Genomic DNA, 27,383 nt, shown 5'->3' with positions numbered 1-27,383 from the left:
TGACGGGATTAAGATGATGTTACATTTTATATGACCAAAATATCCCTAACTAATTTTTGAACACATATGACAATTATGACATAATAAATAAATATTTCTTCAATAGTTGCTAAATCCATTTAAGCACCAGTACATCATGCATTTGACCTTTTAGCAATAAAAATTAAAAATCTATAAGAAAGAAGTCTAAGCAGCTAAATGCGTTATCTCAATGCCAATAGCAGTATTTACTTTAGATGAAATAAAATTAATTAGTGTATTTACAATGCAATTTATTTGATAAATTTTTTTACTATAGCACTTTTTTTATATATATGTTTTATACTAGATAAATATGTAATTGAAAAATAAAATTTTAATAAAAAATGTGTTTAGAGAATCTCAAAATTTTCCAAAATAACATAGAATATAAACAAAAAATAAAACAAGGTACAATTATGGCACAAAAATTCCAATTCACATCTCATTGACTCATAAGAATTTTGTGAAAGCTATAAGGTAAGTGAAAATTATCAAGAACAATCTATTTATATTTTAAGGAAGAAAGAGAAATGATGAGAAACTAGTGTAGAGGTTTTAGAAAGTTTTAAATTCTTTTGTACTCCATAACACAAATTTTCAATTCTTTAGTACTTTGCCATCTTTTTGTTTCCCTATTTTTTTTTATATCATGTGAATCCACAATTTTTCTAATAAGATGTTCCATATTCTAACCAACAGTATAGCATTATTTTACAATCATTTTGTATAGGTATTATTGTTATTTTGTCAAAATTTTGAATGAAAAATTCATCATTAACATTTGGCTAGCCAATAAAGAGGCCAAAGTGTATTATTTAGAGTTCAAAGGAGCAAAGTGTTATAAAAGATCAAGTTCGAGAGGCAAAATATAATTAACCCTATCTGTTAAGTCAAAAGACTTACAATTATAGAGGGTAGGGATATAAGGGATAAACACAAAAATTTCTTGGGGGGACTAGAAATATCAGATTCTGAATTCCTAATTAACAAGGTAAACTACAAAATAGATCTTTAATAAAAATTTCAAAAGTGACTGCCCCTCCCAATCCCCCCTAGTTCCTTCCTGTGAAGTAACTTGTCTTAAATCAAATTAAAACTTTGTGTCTTTCTCTGTTGTATATTAGCTCAAAGTAACCATTCTCGTATTAGTCCAAACTATACATGTCAGTTTTATCATATTGATCTCATGATTCTCACTCCTCTATCTGCTAACAACGTGACATCTGATCAGTCACTGCGAACAAAATGACATTGAAGGGAGATCAAAGAAAACAAAAAAGAGAAAAGCTCCTAACTTATTGTTCCAACTCCTACTATGTAAAGTTATTTAACAACGTACGTACAACCCTTGCTGATTACTACTGTTCAAGAGTAACTTCTTGCGTTAATAGGTAGTACATTAATTATATCCTGTCTGTGATCTGTTGACTCCTTTTGATCACTCTCAACACATTGTCATTGATTTGTATCGTCACAATCACTAATATTATTAGCAAAATTAACAACACAAAGGATGATGTGAAGTGATGGCAGTGTATTGTTTTGTTTTAGTTGTGATATTTTGGCTCATTTTGATCACTCTTGGCACATTGTCATTGATTTATAATGTTCTTTACGTCATTAATTTTGGTAACATTATTATTATCATTGATTGGACTTAAATAAAATAAATTAGTGAGTTTAGCGTTCAAAGTATCCAAAATAAAGAGTTTCAGGCGTAAAGTGTTCAAATTTAAATTTAAAGTGCAAAGTAAAAAAGTGGTATAAGTTGGGAGATGCAAAATGAAATTAGTCCCAAGTTTTGTACTGGCTCTACCCTATATTATAGTATTAAGCTTGGCATTCAATAGAAAAACTCGACCTTTCAGAAAAATGGGACACCATAAACAATTGAGGAGAGAAGGCTGCTGTCGCTATGATGTCATATTTCAGGTAAGCCCAGCCCGAAGAAAAGATACTTCGGTGTAAGAAGAGAATCTTGCAAATCTTCTTCACCCGTTCTTCTTCTTGACCGAATGCAGATTCCCGGGGTTGTAGTGATCGGGATTCAATCGACCAAAAAGAAGAAGACAATCAAATGAAGGGAGCTGAGAGTCATATAATATATTATTTCTGGGAACTTATCAATCTTGGGTATGTCATGTGAGAAAAGAAGCAAATCATGAAAGCAGGCAAATAACAACTCTTTGCTAATTTAGTGACATTATTATTATTATCATCATTATTTTCTTTGTCTTCGTTTTAGGGTGAGTATAATTCTCTTAACTCTCGATGGTTAATCCAACAAGAAGTACCTTTCAAGGTCAAAACCTCGTGACGTTTTATCCAAAAAAAAAAAAAAAAAAAAATGGAGGGATAAAAAGAAAGCAGTTTCTTCAACCTGACTTTTCAATTTTTTTTTTCTTCTCTCTTGAAGAGTTTTAATTTTGAGCTTGAGCACACATTTTCAGACATATATAGTTAATAATTTACAGCATATATAATACTAGCGGCAAATTGAAACTGCTGGAATTTATCCACATGATCAGAAGAAGAGTTATAAGAAGCCACCATATAGTTTGGGGTTTAGGGATTAGGTCTTTTGCAGGCGAGTTGTTGTTGTTTAAACGAGTCTGCATATTATTTAATACCTGAGAAGAGAAAAGCTTTTAACTTGAAGAAGCTTTTCATTTCATGGGGGGTTTGGAAGTTGGGAACTTTGAAACGAGGCTTGTCTTCAAAGTTTCAACGGCCCAAACTAAGGGCAGCCGCAGCATCAAGCCTCCATGCAAATCCTCCAAAATCCATCTTCCACACATCACACGGCATTGTCCTCGTTAACTTCTCTTTACGCCACGTGTACACCACCCTCACCGTGCATGCAAACATTGGCCACTCCGCTGGTATGTTTTGCTTCAACACCAACCGAACCACCACCTCAGCCGGCGGCGGTTCTCCGACGGCCCCCTCCCGGCCACCGCGATCGGGATCCACCATTCTCTTGTAAGCGAGATTAACCCACTGCACCCTATACATAGCATCGGAGATTAGTCCGGGACATGTATCCAACTCCAGATTCGCCATCTTCTCCCTGTCCGTACTCCCCAATCCTCCTGCGTCCGGTAACGCCTCGGCCGCGCCGTCCACCACCACCCACGACTCCACTACCCTTACCGCCGCCGCTGCCGCCCTTCGATCTGACTGATCTGCCAAACACAGGTTGAAGATACCGCGATTATCGAAATTCATGAGTATGGGCTGGCGCTGCTCAAGCAGGAAGCTACCATTATTGGAATTGGAGGAGCCTATATCGGGAGAGACCTTGGTCCCGCAGATGATGGGCAGAGGGGTCTGTAGCTGTAAGCTTACATCAAACCGGATGAGATCTTTTTGTTTCTCCACCTCTTCCACCACCTGCTCCTCCTTGTAGTTGTTTGAAGACGACTTGCACTTGTTATTCTTCTTAACTCGAACGTACTTCCTCTTAGCTCGTCTTTTGGTAACCGGCCCCGTCTTGCTTGCAGCCGATGCAGAGTCCGAAGCTGCTCCGGCCGAGACCGGTTTCGGGGCGATGGGCCGGAATCTCAGCATGATCCGGTTGATAATGGTATTGTCATGTGCAGCACGGGGCCATCCTTTTCCGATGTCCATCTCCTGACGCGTGTCCCTCAATATATATCTCTCTTTCTCTCTCTCTCCAGCTAGAATCTTGGCAGCGTAAACATTTTAGTTAGTACTTCGTTCCCCCGGAGGCCTACTCTTAGTCCGCTACTACTGGCTAAGGCCGATAATGGCATAATGGTCAGAAGAGGGGTTACCGAACAGTGGGAAGTAGTCGCCGGGTAAGGTAGCACCACGTGTCTAGGGCAACAATCAAAGAGTGAGGAGATGTGATTGGAGAATACAGATCAGGTGGGTCCCTGATTAAAGCAGCGTATCTAACGAAATCCATGGCTGCCATTGGCCGCACCCGCTAGGGCCAATGGGGCAGGGGCCACGTACCCGACACTGCGGGAAAAGACAGGACACGTTTACACTTCTTGATGGAAGCAAAGTGGAAAATAAATGCTCTTTTTGGTGGGAGGGTTCTACTTCTAGCAACTCGACGCGTGGCCCCCCCACACTTTCCTTTTTATTTTTCCCTGTGTCCCAACACTTGATTAAACCTACGCTCCAATCAGAGTAGTGAGAAGAACCGGCAACATTTGGCTTTTTGATTTGCTGATGGATGACACTTGTCCGCCTTCTACGTGAGAATAAGCTATAGTACGCCTTCTTTTTTTTTTCCCCGGTAAAGGTACAATGAGACGGTACAGATGGAAGATTATTGAATAATATTTACTTGATACACTTTTTGTGACGTAATACATGCGTGGAGATGAACATATGATAAAAAATAAAAGTTATTGAAACATTTATTTATAATGCAAGTAAAATTATTTAAAATAATATTGTAATATTTTTATTTAATACAATATGAGATGAAAAATGTGATTTAAAAAAGATAAGAAGATACTTGAAAACTGTATTTATGATATATGCAAAATATATAATGACTTTGTACAACAAATATGAACTAAAAGATTACCTACCTCCTAATTTTTCATATTTGTATCTATCGTATCATGTTTTTAAAAGTCGTTTCAAGTCACGCACACACACACATATATATATATTTCTACTTTAAGCAATATAATTTATATAAAGTACTATGACCTGAAATTCAAATATCGCTCAAATGGACACTGTATATGTGTCTATCGCTTACACATATAATATTTTTATTATATATATATATATATATATGTGTGTGTGTCTATCACTTCTTACACGGTATATATATGGATTATCCAGACACACCCTGTAGTTCTTCATTACTCATAGTGCATTGTGTTCATTGGATAAATAAAATGCTGAGTGTATAGAATTTAGAAAGAAATGATTTCATTGGACGAGCTTATATTGCTCTGACCTTTCTGTCTCCGTACGCAGCCGCTTATCCAGATGAAAGCCGCGTGGATGGTCTGATAATCCCTCGGCCCCAAAGGCCAATTTTTTTTGATGTGGTCAGTCTCTGTCTGACTGTAGTGGACAGCGACAATAAAGTGAATAAACGATTCCCGCTGGCGCCATAACTGTTGGGAGTTGTTTTAAGCGCAAACCGGTTGACCCTGTGATTCGGGATGTATTTTCGCTGCTAAATTTACTTGCTTATTTTTTTACCCCCCATGCAAACAAAAAAGAAAAAAAAAAATCTTTTTCTACTTTTATTTAATCTTTTGATAACCCTATTTGATAATATACCCTCAAAAAAAAAAATTCTCTGATAATCCAATTTAGTACTTAAATTTAATAGATTTAAATCTTAACATATTCAGATGCATTTGATAATAAAAAAAAAGAACATCTGAATTAGCATTTCTTAGTTAAAACTTGCTTATAAAAATAAGCGACAAATTATTCACTTATTATTTAATATAATATATATTCAAATGTATCATATTTAATATTTAACAATTCAATATTTTAATGGATTAAGACTTTAGATTTAAGATTTAAGATTTCAAATTTTGAATTTTAGTTTTATCAAACGCAACTTGAGTCTTATAATTCACTACGTGGTTTCATCTGATACCAAATAATAGAAGACGATCATTTTAATATGGGATGTCGTTTAATCATTGAGACACTAACCATAATGTTTTTTTTTTTTTTGATAATTGGAGATGCATAGAAAATGAATAAAAAGTTTAAAATAAGTCAACTTATGGTGCGTTTGATAAAACTAAGATCTGAAATTTGAAACTATTAAATTATTGAATTGTTAAATATTAAATCCAATACATTTGACGTATATTACATTCAATGATAAGTGAATAGTTTATCACTTATTTTTGAGAATAAGTTTTGCTTAGAAAATTCAGTGTTACTTAATTAATTCAGATGTTCAATTTTTAGTTATCAAATGGCATTTGAATATGTTAAGATCTGAATCTATCAAGTTTAAGTGTTAAATTGGGTTACCAAAATAAGGTCTTAGGCTCATTCACTCCTTTTTTTTTTTTTTTTTTTTTTTTTGTGATCATAACGAAATCTCCCATCTTCGTTATATCTGCAAAGTTGATCCACAAAAAGAAATTTCTTCCACGTGCTAGATCTGGTGCGCGTAATGGTTTACCATTGGTGCAACATTTCTTTAAGATCAATAAAGTAATCCTTGCTATTTATCAGAAAAGATTAACCACGAAGCGCACAGTTGTTTTTTAAATGAGGATTGAGCATAATTGTGGTGTTGAAAATATTGGATACGAATGACTGGTGCTAAAACGGGAAAGAATTTATCACATGATGAATATGTTAATTTCTGGTTGTACTGTCTCCATAGACGGAAATTGAAATCATGATGCTAGTAAGCGACATAAAGACACGAGAACAATTCTTAATTACTTCTTCGAAGATGGCCGGAAACCTTCTTCTTCTTCTTCTTTTTTCCCAAAAAAAATTTATACTCGCGCATCTATCTTTCTTTCCCTGGAAAAATGAAACCACCTTCCTGCGTCTTCAATGAAGTACCGAATTGACAGCCAAAATGAAAATGTGCTGTTCTCTTTTGTGAATTTCTGTTACGTTCCGAATATTTATACAAACTAGTGCCTAGTGCCAAGATTTTTCAAATTTAACTTGGGAGTAACCGCAATACCATTCGAAATAATTTATTTGCTCTAGATTTTCTCTACCTAAAACGCACACGCACGTATGAGTTCTGATATATACCTGTATGTTGTCGGCATGACTATCTTCAACTCATTGAACCCGGTAACCGTCTAATAATTATATTGCCTTTCAAATATGCAGAAGTGGCCGGTTATATGTTGTCTTTTAGTATAGATTAGTTCAAAAGTAGCGTAGATGTGAAGACTCGACCGACGTAAATAGTGCTTCTGAACAGCTTGATATAGGACCAGATGGTCCGCAACTAATCCCCTTGTACGAATCTGTGGAACTAGACTGAGCCTGTGAGTGATGTATATCTCCATCGTCCTCGTGCTGAAAGTGAAACATGTAATTCACATTATTAACTTTACTTGGGATTTTCACCCAGTCCTGGTCCGATACAGAACATAACCATAAAGCTAGGAGCTCAAGTCAATCACGGTTTCGCCTGTACATTTTCCTTTTAGCTCTTTTGTTATTAAGTCTTTTCAACTTTCCCAACTTCTCCAGCCTGCCATTGTTTTAGTTCTGCCTGGAGGTGTTGGGTGCTCTCTGGATTTGATTGTTTGATAGAAGACGGATAATGATGGTGCTATTGATTCATTTTGGCAGAGTTTAAACTGCTTCCTGCGTCTCTCAATTTTGGTAGAAGTACCATTGTCCAGACGACATGCAAAGGTCAGATGAGGCGCGCAAATTGGGCCGTCTGCATTGCTAGTAATCACAAGTAGGAATAACCGAGTCAAAAATTTTAGTTTCAATTGAAACAAGAAGGTCAACTCTCATCGAAGTTACTACTAGCATTTACATGGCGCGGTACTGTTATACAAAGATCTTTTAACAGCGTTTAACCTGCATTCTCACAGCAGCACACCTCGTGTAAGGCGTAATGTGAAGAGCAAGGAACGCAATGTCCAGCACAAACTAAATGCAGGGCTTCTAAATTGAGCTGGCTCCTGTTATAATGGCAGATTCCCTAGCACAGAGTCCCTTACTTCCCTAGCAACATCATCCGCGCTTGTCATGACTCATGAGGCACTGTTATCTAGTCTACCTATCCATTTCCAAATCTATGATTCCAAAACCAAGATGATGCTCTCCAATTATAACCGAACCTACCAATACAAATAATTGACCTGAAAAAAAGGAAGCAGATTTAAGATTCCAACAAAAGTAGAGGAGGAAAAAACAAAAGGAAAAAAAAAATTTTCAAACAATAATTTTAAGGGAAAGAAAAGCATATATAGAGGAGACATTCACTAAGGAGGAAAAAGGGCATCATCCGGCAAACTTTCGCCTTCTTTGCTTGCATCACAATAAACAGTATCCTCCATGTAAATGCCAGTTTAGTGGTAGGATTTCCATAAATTTCAGCAGAAAGAAGTAGCGTGCAAATCAATTTAAAATATATCTATGATCTGATGTCATCTATTCCATCTCAAAAAGAAACTTGGAATTCACATAACAGCTCAATCTTTGATCAAGTTTTCTTTCTTGTAGAATCAAAATGAGTAATAAATAAATATTTATTATTACTGACCTCATAGTCAACCAACTGGCTCAAGAACTTGTATTAAGCTCTTGTGAAAAGTGCTACTATCTGAAATGATTCTTCTTGTTTTAACAAAAGATGACCACACAAAAGGAGACACGGACAGAATAAAAAGTCACTTGGAGTCAGACCCATCATTTCAAAATTGGAGCATAAGGGGCTGGACATGGAGATACAGAATGATCTGGCAGCTCATGTATCATGTCAACTGTAGCTTGTAAACATGCATCCAAAATTCTCTTCTCCAATCTGACAAGCTGTGTAGCGACTCTCTTTTTGGGATCAAGATTGTAATCTGCCAACTAAAGTAAAAGACACACAGGGAAGTCAGAAAATGTCTAGACAATGACTAAATCATGCAAGTTACCGATGGATTACCAAAGCCTCATCCTCAATGAGAGTCGTAGGGTAACCAGCCAGCCTTGTTTTGAAAAAATCAACAAGTTGGTCCAGAACTGCACGCTCCATACACGGACTCACCTATGATATTCAGTAAAAATCCTTTAAATTTTGAATAATTCACATTTTAATATTATTGATGGTAACTTCTTTTAATATACCAAGTTAAGCTTTTTGTATTATGATAATAATCAAAATCTGCATTAGTATCATTTAATTCCTTGCTTTTTCCTCAAAAGAATTGTCAACTCAAGTTAGCTGACTTTCCAGGGAAGACGGGGAAACAGGAGAGAGTTCACATGCAAAGTCTAAATATACAAATTCCCCAGTAAGTGAACCACTACAAATCCATCTTGTAACGTTTTCTGTCCATAGCCTTAAAGAAGTAAAGCTTAAATAGTCAGGGAGATAAAAGTAGTGTGCTCATTTAGAACCAACTTATAACAAGACACAACAGTGTTCAACCTCAAAACTCCATGTTCACTTGAGAATCCTGCACAGCTTAAAAGAAAAAAGTTCCATATCCAAAGATTTGTGGTACTTCACAACAATGAATGGAAGCAGAATGTAATTACCATCTTATACAGCAAGCATGCCTTGCTTAGAAATGAGGTAAACTAATTTCCATAAGGTATTTATGCATCAAATGGTAGAATTGAAAGTAAAGAGAATAATTTCACCCTACCGGGCATATTGGACCCTGAGAAGATAGGACAGACTGCATCTCTGAAGCATCTGAAACATATCCCAATCTCAAATAAGGTAGCATATCTAGCACAGCTTCTCTCTCCTTTCCAGCATGCACCTGGGTTAAAGCAGATGATACAACTTATAAAGGCAACTACCATGCATGCCAATACCAGGAAAGTTGAATCATACATGAAAAGTTTGTAGCGACAGTTTTCCATTCCTTTGAGCAGCCAGTCTCTTGTCTTGATACTGAGGATCTTCAATATTCAAAGCTGCCTGATGGCCAGATAGAATAAACACCAATTATTTTACCCTGAAGAAAACTGCAGGAGAAGAGAGAAAACATCGACTATACCTCAACCACCAAGCGATCATGTGCATTGTCTTCATCAACAAAACCATAGTTGATGAGCAATTTTGAATTGGGTTGTGGTCCACACCTACAGAAACACATGGTTCATAACCACTAAACTCACATGACATTGTAGATGTCACCAGGGATGAAAACCGTGGAAAGTGCATCTGCAATTGTGAATCAGCTTAACAATTTGCAAGAAAGGGTATCGAGCTGAGAAAATCTATACCAGACAACAATAGGGTCCCCTGCCTCATATGGGCGGTCAACCACAAGTTGCACAGCATCATCTACAGCAGTTAACATCGCCTTGCAGTTGCTTCTGTATGACAACAAGGGAGGTCCCAAAGGAACCAAAGCAAATCTCCGGGCTAAACTGACTTTCTGAAAAGAGAGAAACCTTTAAATATATGTTCTTTCTTCTTAATCTAAAACGCTTAAGTGTAAAGTTTCCCTCTGATGTTTCTTGAAAATGTATCAGTCTTTGGAACACATTTTTTCCGAAATTTGAGCGTGCACATGTATGCAATTTGGCACATGAAGTACCTGCAGATGCACAACACAGGATTGAACTGCAACAAAAGCTTGTTTGAAAATCTCGAAAGGAAAAGCCTCTGTCGGTATATCATATGGGTATTGCTGAAAGACAATAACAGAAAATAAAGATCTAAAATGACTAAAAATTGACTAATACAGTAGAGGACAAAGATAATCAAGGAAACTGGAAGAAAGACCAAAAGAACTATCCATCCATCTCTAAACATCAGTTCTCATACACAAAAGGACCTGAAATAGTGATCCAGCCATAAACCAGACAGTGTCAAGCTCATTGTACTCTCTTTTGATCCCTTCAGCCCTCTCCAGAACTTCGCCCTAATTTAACAACAGAAAACCATTTAAGAATCCAAGATGCAGCATGTGTTTCAAATCTACAATAAGAGGGGAGCTTGACGTGCCTTGGTAGGACTCCCTGTAAGGTAATTTAGTTCGGCCTTTGACCATAGAAGTGGTGATTCCACAGCTAACTGCCCCCTTCCCCGCTGACGATCAAGTTCTCTAATGTATGGATACCAAAATGAATTCTTGCCTTGCTTCTTCTCATACATTAGGTACAGCGCCAAGCAGGCTAACTCAGATAATTTGTTTGTGGTCAAAAGCTCCGCTGCATTTTACAAATAAAGAAAGGCACTCTGTCAAGATCTAATGAACTTCCTGGGAAGTGAAGCGAGTCTATTGACAAGAACACTGTTGTAAAGGGCAATTTTATATTCTCAACGGCCCATAATGGTACTAAAACAAATATATCATTGGCATCATTGGTTCTTAACTAGTATCTAAAAAGTATACAGCAACTGGTTGTTATTTAGTCAACTGATGATCACCAGGTTCTTGGCATTCCAAAATCAAACCATTATTCAGATTTTACGAGAATGACACAACAGCATCTAGCCAGGGCAGTGAATTATACTATAAGCAAAATCAATTTCCATACCCACAGTCTCGTTCCCCAAAACTCTCTCCAGTGTCACCACCAACGAATTTGGAACAGAAAAGGCAATATCCCCAGCCTACAACGACAGAAAGGAAAAAAATTGAAACAGCAAGAGTGGGCCACGATAAAAAGGAAGAAGTGTTGTAAGAGGGAAGAAAAACAAAAAAGAATTGGAAAGCCAGCAAATAGTTGGTGCAAAAGTTAACCTGAAGATCCTCACTGGCAGCAACGTAGTGAATAGGACGATGGTTGGGAACGTGAGAAGGCCCGTCTTTAAGAAGAATCTTACAAGGAGGGAGGCCATTGCGGTGCATCCAGGATTTCACGTCCCACTGCTGCTCTTCTTGTTCTTTCTTACTGCCAATACCCGCCTTCAATTTCTTATCCTCCCTAATCGACCCGGCGGCGACAAGGGTATCGAAATTGGAAGCGGAACACAAGTTCTTGACTGGGTATGAAGAGGCATTTCTTCGATTATTACGGACCAAAACCGAAACCCTAGGCAGACGAGTGGAAGAATGAAACGGCAACGGAATACACTTTGCTTGTTGCAGACAAGCCACATCCATCACAGCATACAGGAAGGAGGAATAAAAAATTGAAATTGAAGCCCAGGGAATTTTGAAAATGATAACAATAAGAGGGAATTGGGGAGTGATGGCTCTTACTATTTAGAGCTTGGTGGAGAGGAGATTGATGAGCATCTTGGATAAAGGCTTGAGTTGATGAATGAATTACGATGAGTCTGCGTTTTTAATTAATTTGAGGATTAATAAAAACTGGAATGTGAAATATTTGTATGTGCAAAGGTCCATTATTGGGCAAGAGCACAAGTGTTGAATTATGAACCTATTAGATGAGAAAAAAAAATCATAAAACAAAGGCCAAAAAGACAAAGAAAACGAGTTAATGAGGTTATTTTATCAAATTTTACCGACAAAACAATCATTTATTAAAGGTTATTTTATCAAAAAGATTATTGAATTTTAACGTATCGAGGTCATTTTGTCAAATTTTATTAGTAAAATAATCATTTGTCAAAACTCATTTTATCGATGACTCGTTTTTGTCAATTTAACGACCTTCGTGGTTACAAAAAAAAAGTTCAATGATTAATCCACATCATATTTAATAATTTAGTGACCGTTTTGGTCATTTTATACATAAAAACTATTATATCCTATTTAGATTATTATTTTTTAAAAATTTTTATAAAATTTATATTGTAATGATTTAATGTATATAAAATAAAAATATAATAGAAAGATGTGTTAACAGAAAAAAAAAAATTAAAGTTTTTCCAAATCCAAACATGAAGCGAGCAAGCAAGTCCTGGTCTGTTTGGATTGTGAATTATTAGAGATATTTTTACTGTAACACTTTTTGTGATGTGATGTATGTGAGATAAAAAGGTAATTGAGAAGGTAAAAAAGTGTATTGAAAATTGTAACGATGATGTAAGCAAATAAATTTGGGGAAATAAAATCCAATCCAAACAAACCAAACCCGTTCCTGAATGATGAGAAGCTTGACTGTAACGCAAACAAACAAGAGATCTTTTTCCCTTCAGTGCGCTGGCTGTACTTGTTTCCCAACAGATAAACGGGGTAAAAATAGTCAAGCGAGGCTAATAAGGAGGATTTAGGACAGTACCACCCCCTCGACCTCTCCTGTTCGTTTTCTGCCCAAACAAACTTCTTGTACCCCAGATAACTCCCATTTTCTTCTTCATCTCCTCAAATGTTCAATTTTTTTTATTGGGTTTTAATTATACTATAACAGCACTACCATTTTTTTCTCAGCTGGTTGTGGACGGGGAAGGACTGAAGAGGTAGGGGCGCCGGGCAGTGGCCGTGTTTTGATAATAATGTTGCTGTTTAGCTCTAGCTTCTCCTAATCAATTATACGAGTAAAAAGTAAAATGGACATCTTATTCGCTCAGATCCAAGCGGACCTCCGCTCCAACGATGCCCTCCGCCAGTCTGGCGCTCTCCTCCAAGCTCTCCAGCAATCCGCTGCTGGCCGCGACATTTCCGTCCTTGCCAAATCTGCCGTCGAAGAGATCGTCGCGTCTCCCGCCTCCGCCGTCTCCAAAAAGCTTGCCTTTGACCTTATTCGTTCCACTCGTCTCACTGCCGACCTCTGGGAGACAGTTTGCACCGGCATCCGCACCGACCTTGACTTCCCCGACCCCGATGTCACCGCCGCAGCCGTCTCCATCCTCGCTGCCATCCCCTCCTACCGCCTTGGCAAGCTCATCGCCGACTGCAACAAGGAAATCTCCAACTGTTTCGACTCTCCCAGCGACAACCTTCGCTTCTCCATCACCGAGACCCTGGGCTGCGTCCTCGCCCGTGATGACCTCGTTACCTTGTGCGAGAACAACATCAATTTGCTGGATCGCGTCTCTAATTGGTGGACTCGCATCGGCCACAACATGCTAGACAAATCCGACGTCGTCTCCAAGGTCGCTTTCGAATCCGTCGGCAGACTCTTTCAGGAATTCGAATCCAAGCGGATGAGTAGGCTGGCCGGAGACAAGCTTGTTGACAGCGAGAATTCCGTGGCCATTCGATCCAATTGGGTCTCTTCTATGGTGGAATTTGTTTGGAAAAAACGGAGTTCGCTAATGGCCAGGTCCTTGATTTTGCCAGTGGAGAGTTTCAGGGCAACAGTTTATCCACTTGTCTACGCAGTCAAGGCCGTGGCTTCAGGTTCATTACAAGTGATCAAGAAGCTTTCCAGGTCTTCTAAGAGTGAGAATGCCAGCACTTTGGAGTCTGTCAATGCGGAGAGGTTTATAGGAGTGTCGGATGTGGTGACGCATCTTGCTCCCTTCCTTTCTTCCTCGTTGGAGCCTGCGTTGATTTTCGAGGTGGGGATAAATATGTTGTACTTGGCTGATGTTCCCGGAGGCAAGCCGGAATGGGCTTCCGCGTCAACTATTGCAATTCTGACTCTCTGGGACAGGCAAGAGTTCTCCTCTGCTCGAGAGAGTATTGTTAGAGCCGTAGTTACGAATCTGCATCTCCTTGACCTTAGTATGCAGGTCCGTGAAGCTTTCCTCACCTTAAACAATTGTCTTGCATTGACACCAAATAACTTCACATTACATTAGCTCAAGATGGTTTGCTTTTGGCTTTGCACATTGTATTATTATCGTCTCGTTTTTCTACTTCATCATTTTAATATTATTGCCTCCTTGGTGCTTGTTTATTTTCCTTTTGTTTGTGATTGAAATGTGATTTATATCTTCATTTAGATGCATTTTATTTGTGATTACGCCAATGGAAAAACCTTCTTTCTTGTCTATTTAATGGAGTTTAAGAGTGCAGGAAAATGGACTTTCTTGTCAATGGTTAAACATCTTTGATCCATTATGCAATTGTCACCTAGAGGACTGTGGTATTTAATAAAACTGAAATTTGAAGACTGAAAATTAAGTACTTAAGTCTAAATTTGCGGAATTCATTACGTAAAATCTGTTTGATGATACCATATTTATCTATTGTATTGAATTAGCTCTTTAAATATCACCTCTAAACTGAAATACCAGTATGAAAATCAAATTTGTGTGTGTGTTTTTGTATGTTAATGTGTATTTGAGAGAAAAAATGCGTGTTTTTTTGTGTATAATTAATAAATTATGTTAAAAATGTGTATTGGCAAAAAAAAGAAAAAAAAACATGTGTTAGTTTTTGTGTGTGTGTGTGAGTGAGTGAGAGAGAGAGAGAGAGTATGTGTGCTGTTACTGTGTGTTAGAGACTATATGTATATGTGCGAAAGTGCATGAGAGAGAAAGAGTGTATGTATGTGTATGAAAGTGTGTGGGTATGTGAAATAATAATTTTGAATGAGTGTTATTATTTTACCATTTAAACATTCTGCAAATTAAGTGATCTAACTTTCACTTAAAATTTTGTAAAGAAATTAAGCGCCTCTTAATGTATTCAGAGATTAGGGAATTTTGTTATCTATCAAACTTAATAAAAAAAGCAGTTAATCCATTAAGTTTAAGTACTTGATAGGATTATCAAACACCTAACGAGTACTTGATAGGATTATCAAACACCCGTTTTGCGTGTTGATATCTGGCTGCATTTAGTGTGGTACAAGGACTGCTGGAGCAGAGCTCCCATTTTCTAGGCAGAGATCGACACTCTTTTTTTTTCGCGGTTAAAAAATATTAGTTTAGTAGAGATTTCTGTCACTTTTACACCTATTGCAGTAATACTTTTGACATCATTCCTTTACTTTATCTCTTGCAGGTATCTTTATTCAAAAGGCTGCTTCTCATGGTGAGAAACTTGAGAGCAGAATCAGATCGCATGCACGCTTTGGCATGCATCTGTAGGACTGCTCTCTGTGTCGATCTTTTTGCAAAGGAAAGTGTTCGAAGAGGTCAAAAGCCTCTTCCAGGGACTGATATTGCTTCCCTTTTTGAGGATGCCAGGATAAGAGATGACCTTAACAGTGTAGGAAGTAAAAGCTTATTCAGAGAAGAACTAGTTGCCATGCTAGTTGAAAGCTGTTTTCAGCTGTCATTACCATTGCCTGAACAGAAAAATTCGGGCATGGAAAGCAGAGTTATTGGAGCATTAGCTTATGGAACTGGTTATGGTGCTTTAAATTGGACTGAACCAGCTCTGGAAGTTGTTGAAGTGTGTAGGCCATGTGTCAAATGGGATTGTGAAGGTCGAAATTATGCCATTGATTGCTACTTGAAGTTGCTGGTTCGACTTTGCCACATTTATGATACTAGAGGAGGGGTCAAAAGGATCAAAGATGGAGCATCTCAGGACCAAATTCTAAATGAGACACGTTTACAGAACTTGCAACGTGAACTTGTCAGAGATTTACGTGAGGTTTGTAATTCGGCCAAGTGTAATTGCTGCGTCTCTTCTTTTTTTTTTTTGCTGGATTATCAGTATAATGCATTTTATTCTTCATAGTACAATTTCTGTAATCTTTTTACTTTGTTTGATGTAAATTGACAACCTCACAAGTTACACCATAGGCAAATTGAGCTCATGCCACGTAACCATATAACCTGTTCAACTTCAATCTTCCTGTTTAATCCTTGATTACTGTAGTTTAAGTGGGTTGAGACTTTAGTTACCTATTTTGTTTAGGGAAATGTTAATGGCACCCCTATTGACTTTTGTCCTCATGTGAAAATATAAAATTGCCCATACTCTTCATTTTAATTACAACTTCATGAAAAAGGGGTGGTTGTAAATTCAACCAATGATGGGCATATTGTTGTCTAATTCACAAGGTTAAAGGATCAAAGTGAGTGCCATTAACAAGTAACAAATTGCCATTATCATTTATCTTTTGTTTATCCTCTTGCTTATTCTTATTTGTCCCTCTCTGTATTCTTTTGCTGTTCAAGGCGATAATCTTTATTGGAAGTTTCTGTTTTATGTAAGCTTGTGATGTTGTTTGATTTGTTGTTATTTAAAAGCATGATGCATATGTCAGGTGAACACCCCTAGAATACTAGCCCGTGTTATGTGGGCTATTTCAGAACACATAGATCTAGAAGGTCTGGATCCACTTCTTGCTGATGATCCTGAAGATCAACTGAACATTATAGTAGCCAATATCCATAAAGTTCTGTTTAACACAGACTCATCAGCAAGCGCTACAAATCGGCTGCAAGATGTTCAGGCTGTTCTTCTATGTGCTCAGCGACTGGGATCACGAAATGCTAGGGCTGGGCAGTTGATTACTAAGGAGCTTGAAGAGTTCAGAACCAATGCCTCAGCTGATTCTGTCAATAAGCATCAATGTCGTTTGATTTTGCAGAGAATCAAATACGTTTCAAGTCACCCAGAGATCAAGTAAGCTTCTTGTGATGTTATACCATAATTTGGTCCAATTAGTTCATTCTGTTGACAACAGAGAAAGCAATTAATTAAGGTAAAACTCATTGTCAAGTTTGTCAAGGTAGTTTTGTGGTTCTGCTTGCTTAACTGAGCACCAGAGCTGGATGTGACAAGATCAGATGAGGCCCACGATATTTTTCTTTCTCTGCATCTGAATGTGTGTTTTTATGCTTGCATATATTTACGTGTTTTAATTTATGAGAAATTGCAGAGGTATGGATGTACAGTATGTAAAGTAAATGAGTAGAGAATTTAGAAAAACACTTTGGTGTAGACCCTCTAAACCAATTGTGGATCTAGATTCTGAATTAGATCACCCACCCTAGCAGGAATGGTATTTCCAGATGTCCAAGTCACCATGGTTGACACAGCTAAGCTTCAGGTGCAAAGTGATAATGGAAATTTTCACTTGAAACTTTTTCTCATCTATAAAGTACCTAAAAATTTAGTGCATTATTGTTAAGATATTCTAGAAGATGTATACTTCTGGTCACACTTGGATCCCTTAAGTTTAAAAAAATGCTAATTTTGAGGAATTAGAGCTTAATCAATACTAACTTGTGAAAGACAAACTTTATCATCCCATTCTTTTCCCTTCAGTTCAGAATTGAAATTTTCCTGCTTTTCTCCCACTTCTCATGCTATTTGTGGCAAACACTCATCAGTTGATTCTTGTGGATCCACTTGTGTTATTTTTCACTTTTCTGTGTCCCATTCATTCTTTGTAGGTGGGCTGGGGTGAGTGAAGCTAGAGGAGATTATCCATTTAGCCATCACAAATTAACTGTTCAATTTTATGAAGCATCTACGGCCCAAGACCGGAAGCTGGAAGGACTAGTGCACAAGGCGCTTTTAGAACTTTGGAGGCCTGATCCTAGTGAACTAACAGTATTATTGTCGAAAGGAATAGACTCTACCCGAATCAAGGTTCCCCCAAGGGCATGTACTTTGACTGGTAGCAGTGATCCATGCTATGTGGAAGCATATCATTTGTCAGATCCAAATGACGGAAGGATCACTCTGCATTTAAAGGTTTTTACCTCCTGTCTTTTTTATTTTTTAATCCATTCTTTATTTGTTGTGCATCACTTTCTTGAGTAATGTTGTCTTGCAATAATGACAGTGAGTGGGAATGATTCATGGGAATATTAGTTTTATTCTCTTTTGCCAAAACTAGTGCAGTTATTTTTTCACAGTTGTACGATATGGATCGTGATTGGGGCAGAAAAAGTTATTTGGTGCATATTCCACTCTCTGAAAATTCTTGTGAATGTTGGCATATGCCTGCATGAGAGTTTTGTATCAACTGAAAGCAGTGTGAGTTGTGAAGGCCCAAAGACATTAGTTTGAGCTGTGAAGGCCCAAAGACATTATGTTGGGATTTACCTCCTAGACAGTTTTGTATCATCTGAAAGCAGTTTGAGTTATGAAGAACCAAAGGCATTAATTTACCTTCCTCTAGACGTTTTAGAAGCTGTGAGGGTGAAGTTAAGTGGAATGTGTAATGCCATGTAACTTGCATTTGGTTCTTCTAACAGCATGCTCATGTTTAAACATTTTTTACTCTGCTGCAGTATTGGCTGGGAAAGAGATAACCTTTTGTAATGAGGTCTCTTTTTTTAGAGGCACTTTTCTACATCATGTCTTCCTATCTATGAGTTCCTCCATCCCCTTATGTGCAAGTGCAGGTCATATAGAGTCATTAACAAGCCTTTGATCAAATACTGGATTCTTTTCTGTGTTTTGAACTCTGAGAATGCTTTCAGGTTCTGAATTTGACAGAAATTGAACTGAATCGCGTGGATATAAGAGTTGGGCTATCAGGTGGACTATATTTCATGGATGGATCTCCACAAGCATTGCGGCAATTGCGTGATCTTAATTCACAGGTGCCAGATTCAAACGTGTTGTCCTACCTTTTATAAATGTACCTTTTTATTTTTGTCTTTGTAAATTACTTCTTACTGTATATCTTTTTCCTTGAAAAGGATATGGAACTTTTGATTATGGAAAATAAAATGTGAAATCTTTACAAAGTGCTATATGAGAAGGGAAATTGACATAGATTGCTTGCTAGGTTCTTCTTTTGTTAACTTGGAACTTGAATAACCCTTCATGCTACTGAGCAGCACTCAATTTAATTATTTTTGTCCTACTTCTCTCCTGGCTAACATTAACCTAAAGAAAGCTGAACTGTGGAGGAGATAACATTATCAGTGCTTCCTCTTCTGCTTGTCTATCTCGTTTTACCTTTATGGTGGAGGAGCATGTGTAAGAGCTCTCCATACTGCTCTGGTATGTCTTTGTATATTGCAGGTTACCTTGAAAAAACAAGTACTTGCAGTCACCTGACTTTGAATTTTGCGAGGAATTGCACTTCATTTTAATTTGTTGGATGAGATGCAGCTAAAGCATAGTGCATTCTTCTTTTTAATGCTATATCTGAGGCTGAAGTATTGTTTTGGAGTCAGAAGAATCTTCCTGCTTGTGTCTCATCTTGTAGTGTAGCACTTTATACCTTTCTTCTGTTTATCTACACTTGTGTGTGTGTGTGTGTGTGTTTGACCTGGTACAAAATTTAATGTTTTTCTAAAAGCAATTGTCCTGTTGTCTTCAGATATCTATGAGAATATTTGTGGTTAATTTTATATGCTTATTTCAGGAACCAGTGATCTGCAGTGTGACAGTAGGTGTTTCACATTTTGAGCAATGTGCTCTTTGGGTCCAAGTCTTGTATTACCCCTTCTATGGCAGTGGTGCTCCAGCTGATTATGAAGGGGACTACTCTGAAGATGATCCACAAATCATTAGACAAAAGAAAAGCCTAAGGCCTGAATTAGGTGAACCTGTGATTTTGAGATGTCAACCTTATAGGATTCCCCTGACTGAACTTCTTTTGCCACATAAGATTTCTCCAGTTGAATATTTCCGCCTATGGCCTAGTCTACCCGCTATAATAGAATATACTGGTACATATACGTATGAAGGAAGTGGCTTCAAGGCTACAGCTGCACAGCAGTATGGGGAATCTCCTTTCCTTAGTGGTCTGAAATCTCTGTCTTCAAAGCCTTTCCATAGAGTTTGTTCGCATATCATCAGGACTGTTGCTGGCTTTCAGGTTTGTTTCATGCTTTCACTTCAAGGTTTGTGTTGGAATTTTTTAAGAACCTAATAGTCAGACAGAGTCATTGTGAAACCTCAGCCCTTAACTTTTATAGAATCTGATTACACTTGAAGCATTTTGTCATGAGACAACAGACACAACACATAAAAGTTGGAAATACCATAATTTGCATATCATGCCAACACATAAAAGTGCTGGCTTTCAGGTTTTGTTTCATGCTTTGGCTTCAAAAAGCTTATCTGAATTGTTGATCCCTCCATTTCTTCTGATGAATGAACATAATTGTAATTCTTTATGAGGAAATGTTGAAAGAACGCCAAATTACTTCTAGAATTCACGTTTCTCTCTCTCTCTCTCTCTCTGTGCATTTGGTCAAATTCAATATTTCAGCTTCTCATTGCTTCTCTGTTTTAAATAGTTGTGTTTTGCTGCAAAAACTTGGTATGGGGGCTTTGTTGGCATGATGATATTTGGAGCCAGTGAGGTTAGCCGAAATGTGGACCTAGGTGATGAGACAACAACAATGATATGCAAATTTGTTGTTCGAGCTTCTGATTCATCAATTACAAAGGAGATCGGTTCAGATCTACAGGGCTGGTTAGATGACCTTACTGACGGGGGTGTCGAGTACATGCCTGAAGATGAAGTGAAGGTGGCTGCTGCTGAGAGGCTGAGGATATCAATGGAGCGGATAGCATTGCTTAAGGCAGCACGGCCTCGTCCCAAGTCTCCCAAGTCTGATGAGGAGGAAGAACGCGAGAGTGAGGAGGACAAGGAAGACGAGGAGGATAAGAAGGAAAGTGGGGAGGAAGTTGGCAAGACTAAGGGGCCTACCACATTGTTCAAGTTAACTCCGGAGGAAGTCGAGCATCGTGCTCTTCAAGTAGCTGTGCTACAAGAATGGCATATGCTGTGTAAAGACAGGAGTTCCAAAGTTAATTGATGACTTATATTCTTTCCTATAGGAAATTTTTGCATAAAGAATTTCTTGTATTTTGTCCATACGTATTAAGAGTGCAAAAATATGATAGGCGAGGCTTTTTTGTTTTCGTGGATCTGTTATTTCCTTTTTTGTTTTTTTTTTGTCCTTTTCATTCGGCGTTCTTCTCTCCCTGTTTATCTTTGTACCACACCAATTGGTTCTTCAATTTCCTCTATTCGAGGAGTAATTGTCAAATTTGGTCTTTTATGGTTATAGCTTGACTTCTGTTCAAATCTAGTGCTATGTAGTGTTATACAAGGTTTTCTAGAACTAGTCATTAAGGCACTCTCAATTGATGAAATTAAGATTATTTGTAAAGATCATTTTTAAATTTCTTCAAAGAATTGAAGCATTGAAAAGGACAAAATTGTATGGGCTGAGGTGGATTTAAGAGCAAGAAAAAAGAATAAAGGGGAGTGTTAGAATCGCAGCTAACATTTGTTTCCATTCTAATATTTCTACTATAAATTCAAGAACCACACAGGCTCAATGTACGCTTTACACGTTTGTACTTCATTCAAGAGGGATAACCCAAATTATACGTTCGTAGTTCATTCAAGAGGGCCAAACCAAATTATAGAATCATTGAATCCAAAACACATCTGTGCCCGTGGCGTGACAATGAAAGAATAAACTTAAATAAAGATTAAGACTGGGGGAAAAACGGCTGTACAAGATTGGGAGGTTTGTTGCCTCCTAGCATTTAGGCTCTATCGCGAGAGATGTTTTTGCACAATCTTATGGAGGCAGCGCTATAGTCAGTCATAGTCATAGTCATAGTCATAGGAAACGCTGCAACAGGACATGCCACTGACACAATAACAAAACTATAAATTTATTAGGCTTCAAAGATGAGCAAGTGCCAGCAATTACTTCATATGACTAAGCCGGAAAATTATACCAGGCTTCAGATGTTCACCAATTTCCTTTCTATAGCGAACAAAACGACGGAAAATTTGCCTTCAACTTCAAAATTCACGTCTTGCAATGCTCTCCCCAATCTTTTTAACATGACGGAGGCCAAGAGTGTCTCACATGTTGAGCTTTTGGGGGACACTGTCGAAATCTTCGAAATCAAATCTGTGTCGTTCCCGACCGACCTGTAAACAGACAAAAAATAATGCTTGCTTGATTGAGAGGATAAAAAATATATACAGAATATCAATTTAGAAGAATAAGCTCAACCCCTCAAGTGTCTACAAAATGCCAAGGAAATTATAACGGAATTTACCTTAGCAAGGTACAAAGGATCACATGAGATATGCTCATCCATAGCGCTCAGCTTCTTTGACAGTGCCATTATTCTGTGACATTAAAAAAGAAATACATTATTAAGTTGCACGCTTAATGCAGTATTTAGACACTACTAATTTCCATGTCAGAGTTAAAAACACAACCAAAAATTTTTAAAAAAAAAGCCATATTTCAAGACTTCAAGCCTTTTCTTAACTCTTATAGAATCTGAAATGTAGTGCAATAAAGCACAATATATTCATGCTTCATAAAAATGATGGAAAGGTAATGGCAAACCATAATAAGCAAATACTCCTATATAACCCTACAGAGTCCAGATGGATACTTGAGGTGAAAAGAAATTCCAAGCCTCACCTCTGAATTGATGAGTCAATGTGTTCAATCATCTGACAGGTTTTATACTGCTCGGGATCCTCCAAAAATCTAACCATTCCATCCTTCTGATTTATTGTTGCATATATCTCACCATCTTGAATCTATGGTGAAAAATGAGTATAATGGTTACCACAATCTTATGCCTCTACTATAGGCAGAAATCAACAAGAGCAGGTTATATACATACCATTTGAAGTACATGCATTTCAGCCTCCTTGGAGCTCTTTAACTCGACGCTATTAGCTATATCTTCAAGCGAGAGAGTCAGATATGTTTGAGTCAACCTCTGAATATTGCGTTTATACATAGAAGACACCACTTGCTTTACCACTCCAAGATTGTTATCCTGAGAAAGAAACAGCATACAACAGATCAGACATCCCAAAACTTGGTGAATGTCATAAAATGACTTCTTATGCAGCACATAGATGCCAAGATTTTATTTCACTAACTTTTAATAAATGATTAACTTAACAGGCCACTGAAAACTCACAGCTTCAAACTTCTCCTTGTGCATCTGGACACAAGATTCCAGCTCGGAAATTTTCCCAGTGCTATAACTGATGGCAAGGTCAAGGTAGGGCTGTTCAACAAAGGGAAAACAAGAAATGATTTCAAGTGAAAACATGTCACACAGCTGCATCCATTAAAAAATCAATCACTGCAAAGAATCCAGTAAACACTAAAACGATGCGTATACAGATAGGAAGCAAACACCACGGAGCCACTGTTCATCTGTGGCCAAAATCTAACATTCTTCAACCTCATGATTCAAAAACAAAACCAGTTACTTCAGTAAAAATAACTCTTATTTGTTTCAATCTAATTTCAGACAGGTTGACTTACTGCTCCACCCAGTCCTAGCTTTTTTGCTATGGGTGTTTCATCTGCCTAAGAGGAGGGGGATGGCAGACTTAAGGTTATTGTTCGGCTTCTTGTAAGAAATGGTTGCCTGTTAAGGGTTGTTTGTGTTTCTTTTCTTTTCTGTTTTCCAACAGGTCAGAAATTGAATTAACCTTGTAGGCTTTAAATTTCATTGTCTTTGAGTACCTTTTTGCTAAATTTTGTGAAGCCACTAAAAATGAAAAAAAAAGTAAAAGTCGCTTCAATGAACCATGAAAGGGGCAGATCAGACAATGCCCAAGAAAGACAATGAAATCTCTGCTTTCTTTTATGGAACAAATTGAAGGTGAACAACTTCACTGAAAACATGCATCATTATACGGAGATTTGATGCACACCAGAATAACTATTGATAATGTCCACAATATCTATCCATGAAAGTATCTAGAGTTCTATTCTTGAATTCATTGAGATGAACAATGCTGTGACATTGCAAATTGTTGTAATCTGTCTATTCCAAATAGACACATAAATACTCTTAGGAATTATATCTATATTTAGTTAAACAATTTCTGTGCAAAGTTAAATCTACAGAGAGAAATAAACGTTTACCTGAGAGAAGTTCTTCAAATTCCTTTGAGCAACTGAAGAAGTGTACTTTGGAAAACTGGTAGAGAACTGCAACCATATAAAGTTATAGGCAGTATGAGTACTCCAAACCAGACCAAACTAAAGGCCAATAGATCAACGCCTTATCCTACATTGTTATATTATGCACTATTTAGATACTTGGCCAAATTTCAGCAGCCCAGCTTGCTCATTTTCAGGAAAATTAGCCTTGTTCTTTCTTTCAAACTTAAAACCATGTACAAACAATGAAAAAGAATTTCTCAACAATTATTTACATAAAGATTAAATAAAAAATAAAGACGAGAAAAAAGCAAAACCTGCCCAGCGTAAATTAGCGAAACCAGTATGTACTTTTTGTATGCTTCAACTGCTATGGCATTTATGGTGGACATAGGTGCAGTCACTACCTGCAAAATAATATGATTGTGTTAAGATAATGAACCTAGTCTAACCATCCATAGCAATCAGAAGTAAAATGCAAGCCCACAATATAATGATACTCTTACACCTCAAAACTCGGGGACCAAGAAACAAGATGCACGAGAAGTTGGAGAGTTTTGTGCAAAGCATACAGGAAAACCCAGATCATCTTCTTTTACACTGAGAATTTGCTCAAGAATGCTGACAGCTGGCATTGAAAATATGAATGCAGCCCATGGTACTTATGCCAAGTCAAATGTGGCCAGATTCTTAGAGCAGCCAGCGAAATATGCAGCAAAAGCAAAAGCTTGGGATGAAATGAAAGGAGTAAGAGAGCTTTCAGGAATTAGAGAAACCCCCTAGGGCGAAAAATAAAATAAATTACTCGAATTTAAACAGAAGTACTAGTACATTCCTACTTGCACAAATCCCTGCAGAAATTTTTCATCTAAGCTCTAAATCTAATGTTATATCTCCTGGACGGTGAAAACATGGTAGATAATAGCGTTACTTATATGAAAGCAAGGATAAAAGAAGAAGAAGATTCCATCTCAAAGTAATCTGCAAACATGCAAACGTACATTGTGCAATAGCTCTGATGCTTTACGAAACTGCTTTTGACCAATGCAAATCATCCCCCTACAAGATACAAATTTTATTAGAAAGTGGCAATCCACAATTTAGGCAAGCGAATATATAATTTCAAAATATTAGCTGCAAGTCACGAAAATCATGAACACATCTTCTCCAAAGATAAGCTACATATGATTGCTCTCATTGAAGCTAGCATTTCATTTAAAAACTGGAATGCAACTACCCTCTAAATTCACATATTCAAGTCAACAGATTTCAACGGTAGGAATCAAAGATTATTTCCAGTTGCCAATACAAATGACCAAATCATCTGCAAGCATAAGAGGCTCTAAGAAGGTCTGAGGTAACAAGAGCACTGGTTATAGTAAAGCAACTCACCCGTAATAGCAATAGAGAAAGAAATCCCTAGGCTGATCGACCTCATATATATAGTCCTCCAGGACAGAGAGACCGGTTTTATAACACTTAGCCAGCAAACAGAGAAGAAGAAAATCCGGATGTAAAGGGGTTAATTGTTCAGAGGATATTTGAAGCTTCCGAACAGCTATCAGCATCGGAGCAACTCCTCGTATTGGGGCTTCAGCCAACAGAACTTGATCCTTGAACCTTCTACAAACAGATATAACTGCAAATGAAATCATCCACAAGTCATTGAAATAACTAAAAATCATTCCTCAAAATTAAATGTATCACTCGCTGGGATGATGATCAGTACACTTATCAGGTGCCAAACGGATTTGATCAGCCTTGCACGCATCAATGAATCTGGAAATCGACAGGGCTACCTCACCAGATCCCTCTTTTGAAATCGGACGAGACGTGCTAGCCTCCCTGTTAGGAACAAACAAAGAAAATAATTCCCTAGCCATTATTGAATGCAAGATGGTGAAATTCCGGCAATGCTAAATTGTGCAAAGATAACGTAATAATTCTAGAAAGGAAACTTATGTTCTCCGTGAACTAAAAACTCCAAATACCTAAATTGTACGGACACAGTTTAAAAAAAAAAAAGCCTATACACTTATATAGCATAGTTTCAACGGAAGTCCTGCGGTTATGATTATTTATCATCTCTCTTCTAGAAAATATTCACATACAAATTAAAAGATATAGTCGGGCACGACGCAATTGTTGTGCGAACAAAAGCAAAAAAAATAGGAACAAATACAAAAAGAAAAAAGACTGGCAAATACGGAGGAAGCAGAAGCGGAATCCATGAAGGCATAAATAATAATACAGCAAAATCGATTACTGACAGAAAGTAGAGGTAGCCAAGAGAATGTTTGGACGGGTCGAGTTCGGAGAGAAAAGAAGCCGGTGAGGGGCGAGTGGAATCGGAGGAGACAAGTAAGTCCTCCGACTCTTTCAAGAGGCTGTGGAGATGAGCCAAGTCTCGGGCGGTGCCGCCCGATAACCCTTGGATTTTTGCCACCAACGCTTCCACTGAGTTGGTGCTAGCATTCAGATTCATCCCGCTTCTCTTCTCTTCTCCGCCCTTTCTCAGGCTGACTTTGATTTTTTTGCCACCAACGCTTCGATTGGATTATGATTATGGATCAACAATCCACAGCTGTGCTCTGCTCCGCTCTGGAGTCTGGATTCTGGACAAAAGAAAGCATCCAATTTTTTCCTTTTTTTTTTTTTTTTACCCCCAGAATATAGACACGAACAGAATCCCTAAGGAGGTGGGCCCAGAGGTTACTTAACCGAAGTTCCGCGGACCCTGACTGAGGTGCAGGTTTTACTTTGGAATATAGCCCATCCCCGAAATTGGGCTCTATTTGCATCATGTAATAGTCGCTGAATCCAATCACGAGGCCCATTCATTGAGTCTGCATGGCAAAACTTTTGACGCAATGGCGGACTGGGTGCAGTCGATTTCAAGATAGCACGAGTTATGGATTATGTACGTGTTTTTTTTTTTTCAATTCAAAGGAAGTTTTAATCCTTATAAGAAGTGACAGATTAATAAGAGGATTTGAAAAGCGAATTGGGCACTCCCATAATAACCTGATCTAGGTTTAGAAGCTTCATGGGGGAGGAGCAGAGTTTCGAATTTCTATCAGTT

The 27,383-nt window shown here is 37.7% G+C and overlaps 4 protein-coding genes across 6 annotated transcripts; 1 reads left to right on the top strand and 3 right to left on the bottom strand.

Annotated features, from left to right (window-relative positions):
• Positions 1-2,478: 2,478 nt before the first annotated feature.
• LOC113722921 (uncharacterized) lies at positions 2,479-3,994 on the bottom strand. The gene has a single exon (XM_072050244.1). The coding sequence runs from the start codon at positions 3,649-3,651 to the stop codon at positions 2,746-2,748; it is 906 nt and encodes a 301-aa protein (XP_071906345.1). The 5' UTR covers positions 3,652-3,994; the 3' UTR covers positions 2,479-2,745.
• Positions 3,995-7,448: 3,454 nt separating this feature from the next.
• On the bottom strand, positions 7,449-11,949 carry LOC113722920 (uncharacterized). Its single transcript, XM_027246154.2, has 12 exons — positions 11,409-11,949; positions 11,203-11,278; positions 10,667-10,872; positions 10,497-10,583; positions 10,257-10,349; positions 9,940-10,094; positions 9,711-9,795; positions 9,545-9,631; positions 9,351-9,470; positions 8,645-8,746; positions 8,255-8,568; positions 7,449-7,850 (listed from the first exon to the last, which is right to left on the bottom strand). The coding sequence occupies exons 1-11, from the start codon at positions 11,769-11,771 to the stop codon at positions 8,401-8,403; spliced, it is 1,542 nt and encodes a 513-aa protein (XP_027101955.2). The 5' UTR covers positions 11,772-11,949; the 3' UTR covers positions 7,449-7,850; positions 8,255-8,400.
• An 864-nt stretch (positions 11,950-12,813) lies between these two features.
• Positions 12,814-21,412, top strand: LOC113722918 (protein TPLATE). Of its 2 annotated transcripts, XM_072050242.1 has the most exons (8): positions 12,858-12,874; positions 13,005-14,251; positions 15,471-16,067; positions 16,687-17,048; positions 17,822-18,125; positions 18,860-18,982; positions 19,756-20,211; positions 20,636-21,412. In XM_072050242.1, exons 2-8 carry the CDS (start codon positions 13,124-13,126, stop codon positions 21,158-21,160), a joined length of 3,495 nt encoding a protein of 1,164 aa, XP_071906343.1. In that variant the 5' UTR covers positions 12,858-12,874; positions 13,005-13,123; the 3' UTR covers positions 21,161-21,412. The 2 variants fall into 2 exon arrangements, with proteins under 2 accessions (XP_027101953.2, XP_071906343.1); XM_027246152.2 differs by having other exon boundaries at positions 12,814-14,251.
• Positions 21,413-21,726: 314 nt separating this feature from the next.
• LOC113722919 (COP9 signalosome complex subunit 3) lies at positions 21,727-26,996 on the bottom strand. Of its 2 annotated transcripts, XR_011814862.1 has the most exons (12): positions 26,572-26,996; positions 26,031-26,146; positions 25,694-25,940; positions 25,303-25,360; positions 24,619-24,708; positions 24,284-24,349; positions 23,322-23,411; positions 23,016-23,174; positions 22,808-22,929; positions 22,431-22,503; positions 22,101-22,299; positions 21,727-22,009 (listed from the first exon to the last, which is right to left on the bottom strand). XR_011814862.1 is itself a non-coding variant. In XM_027246153.2 (11 exons), the coding sequence occupies exons 1-11, from the start codon at positions 26,784-26,786 to the stop codon at positions 22,231-22,233; spliced, it is 1,305 nt and encodes a 434-aa protein (XP_027101954.2). In that variant the 5' UTR covers positions 26,787-26,996; the 3' UTR covers positions 21,727-22,230. The 2 variants fall into 2 exon arrangements, 1 of the variants encoding a protein (XP_027101954.2); XM_027246153.2 differs by having other exon boundaries at positions 21,727-22,299.
• Positions 26,997-27,383: the final 387 nt, after the last annotated feature.

Source organism: Coffea arabica, chromosome 5c (assembly GCF_036785885.1).
Source record: "Coffea arabica cultivar ET-39 chromosome 5c, Coffea Arabica ET-39 HiFi, whole genome shotgun sequence".
Lineage (NCBI taxonomy): Eukaryota > Viridiplantae > Streptophyta > Magnoliopsida > Gentianales > Rubiaceae > Coffea > Coffea arabica.
This window is presented reverse-complemented; position numbering and strand designations above follow the sequence as displayed.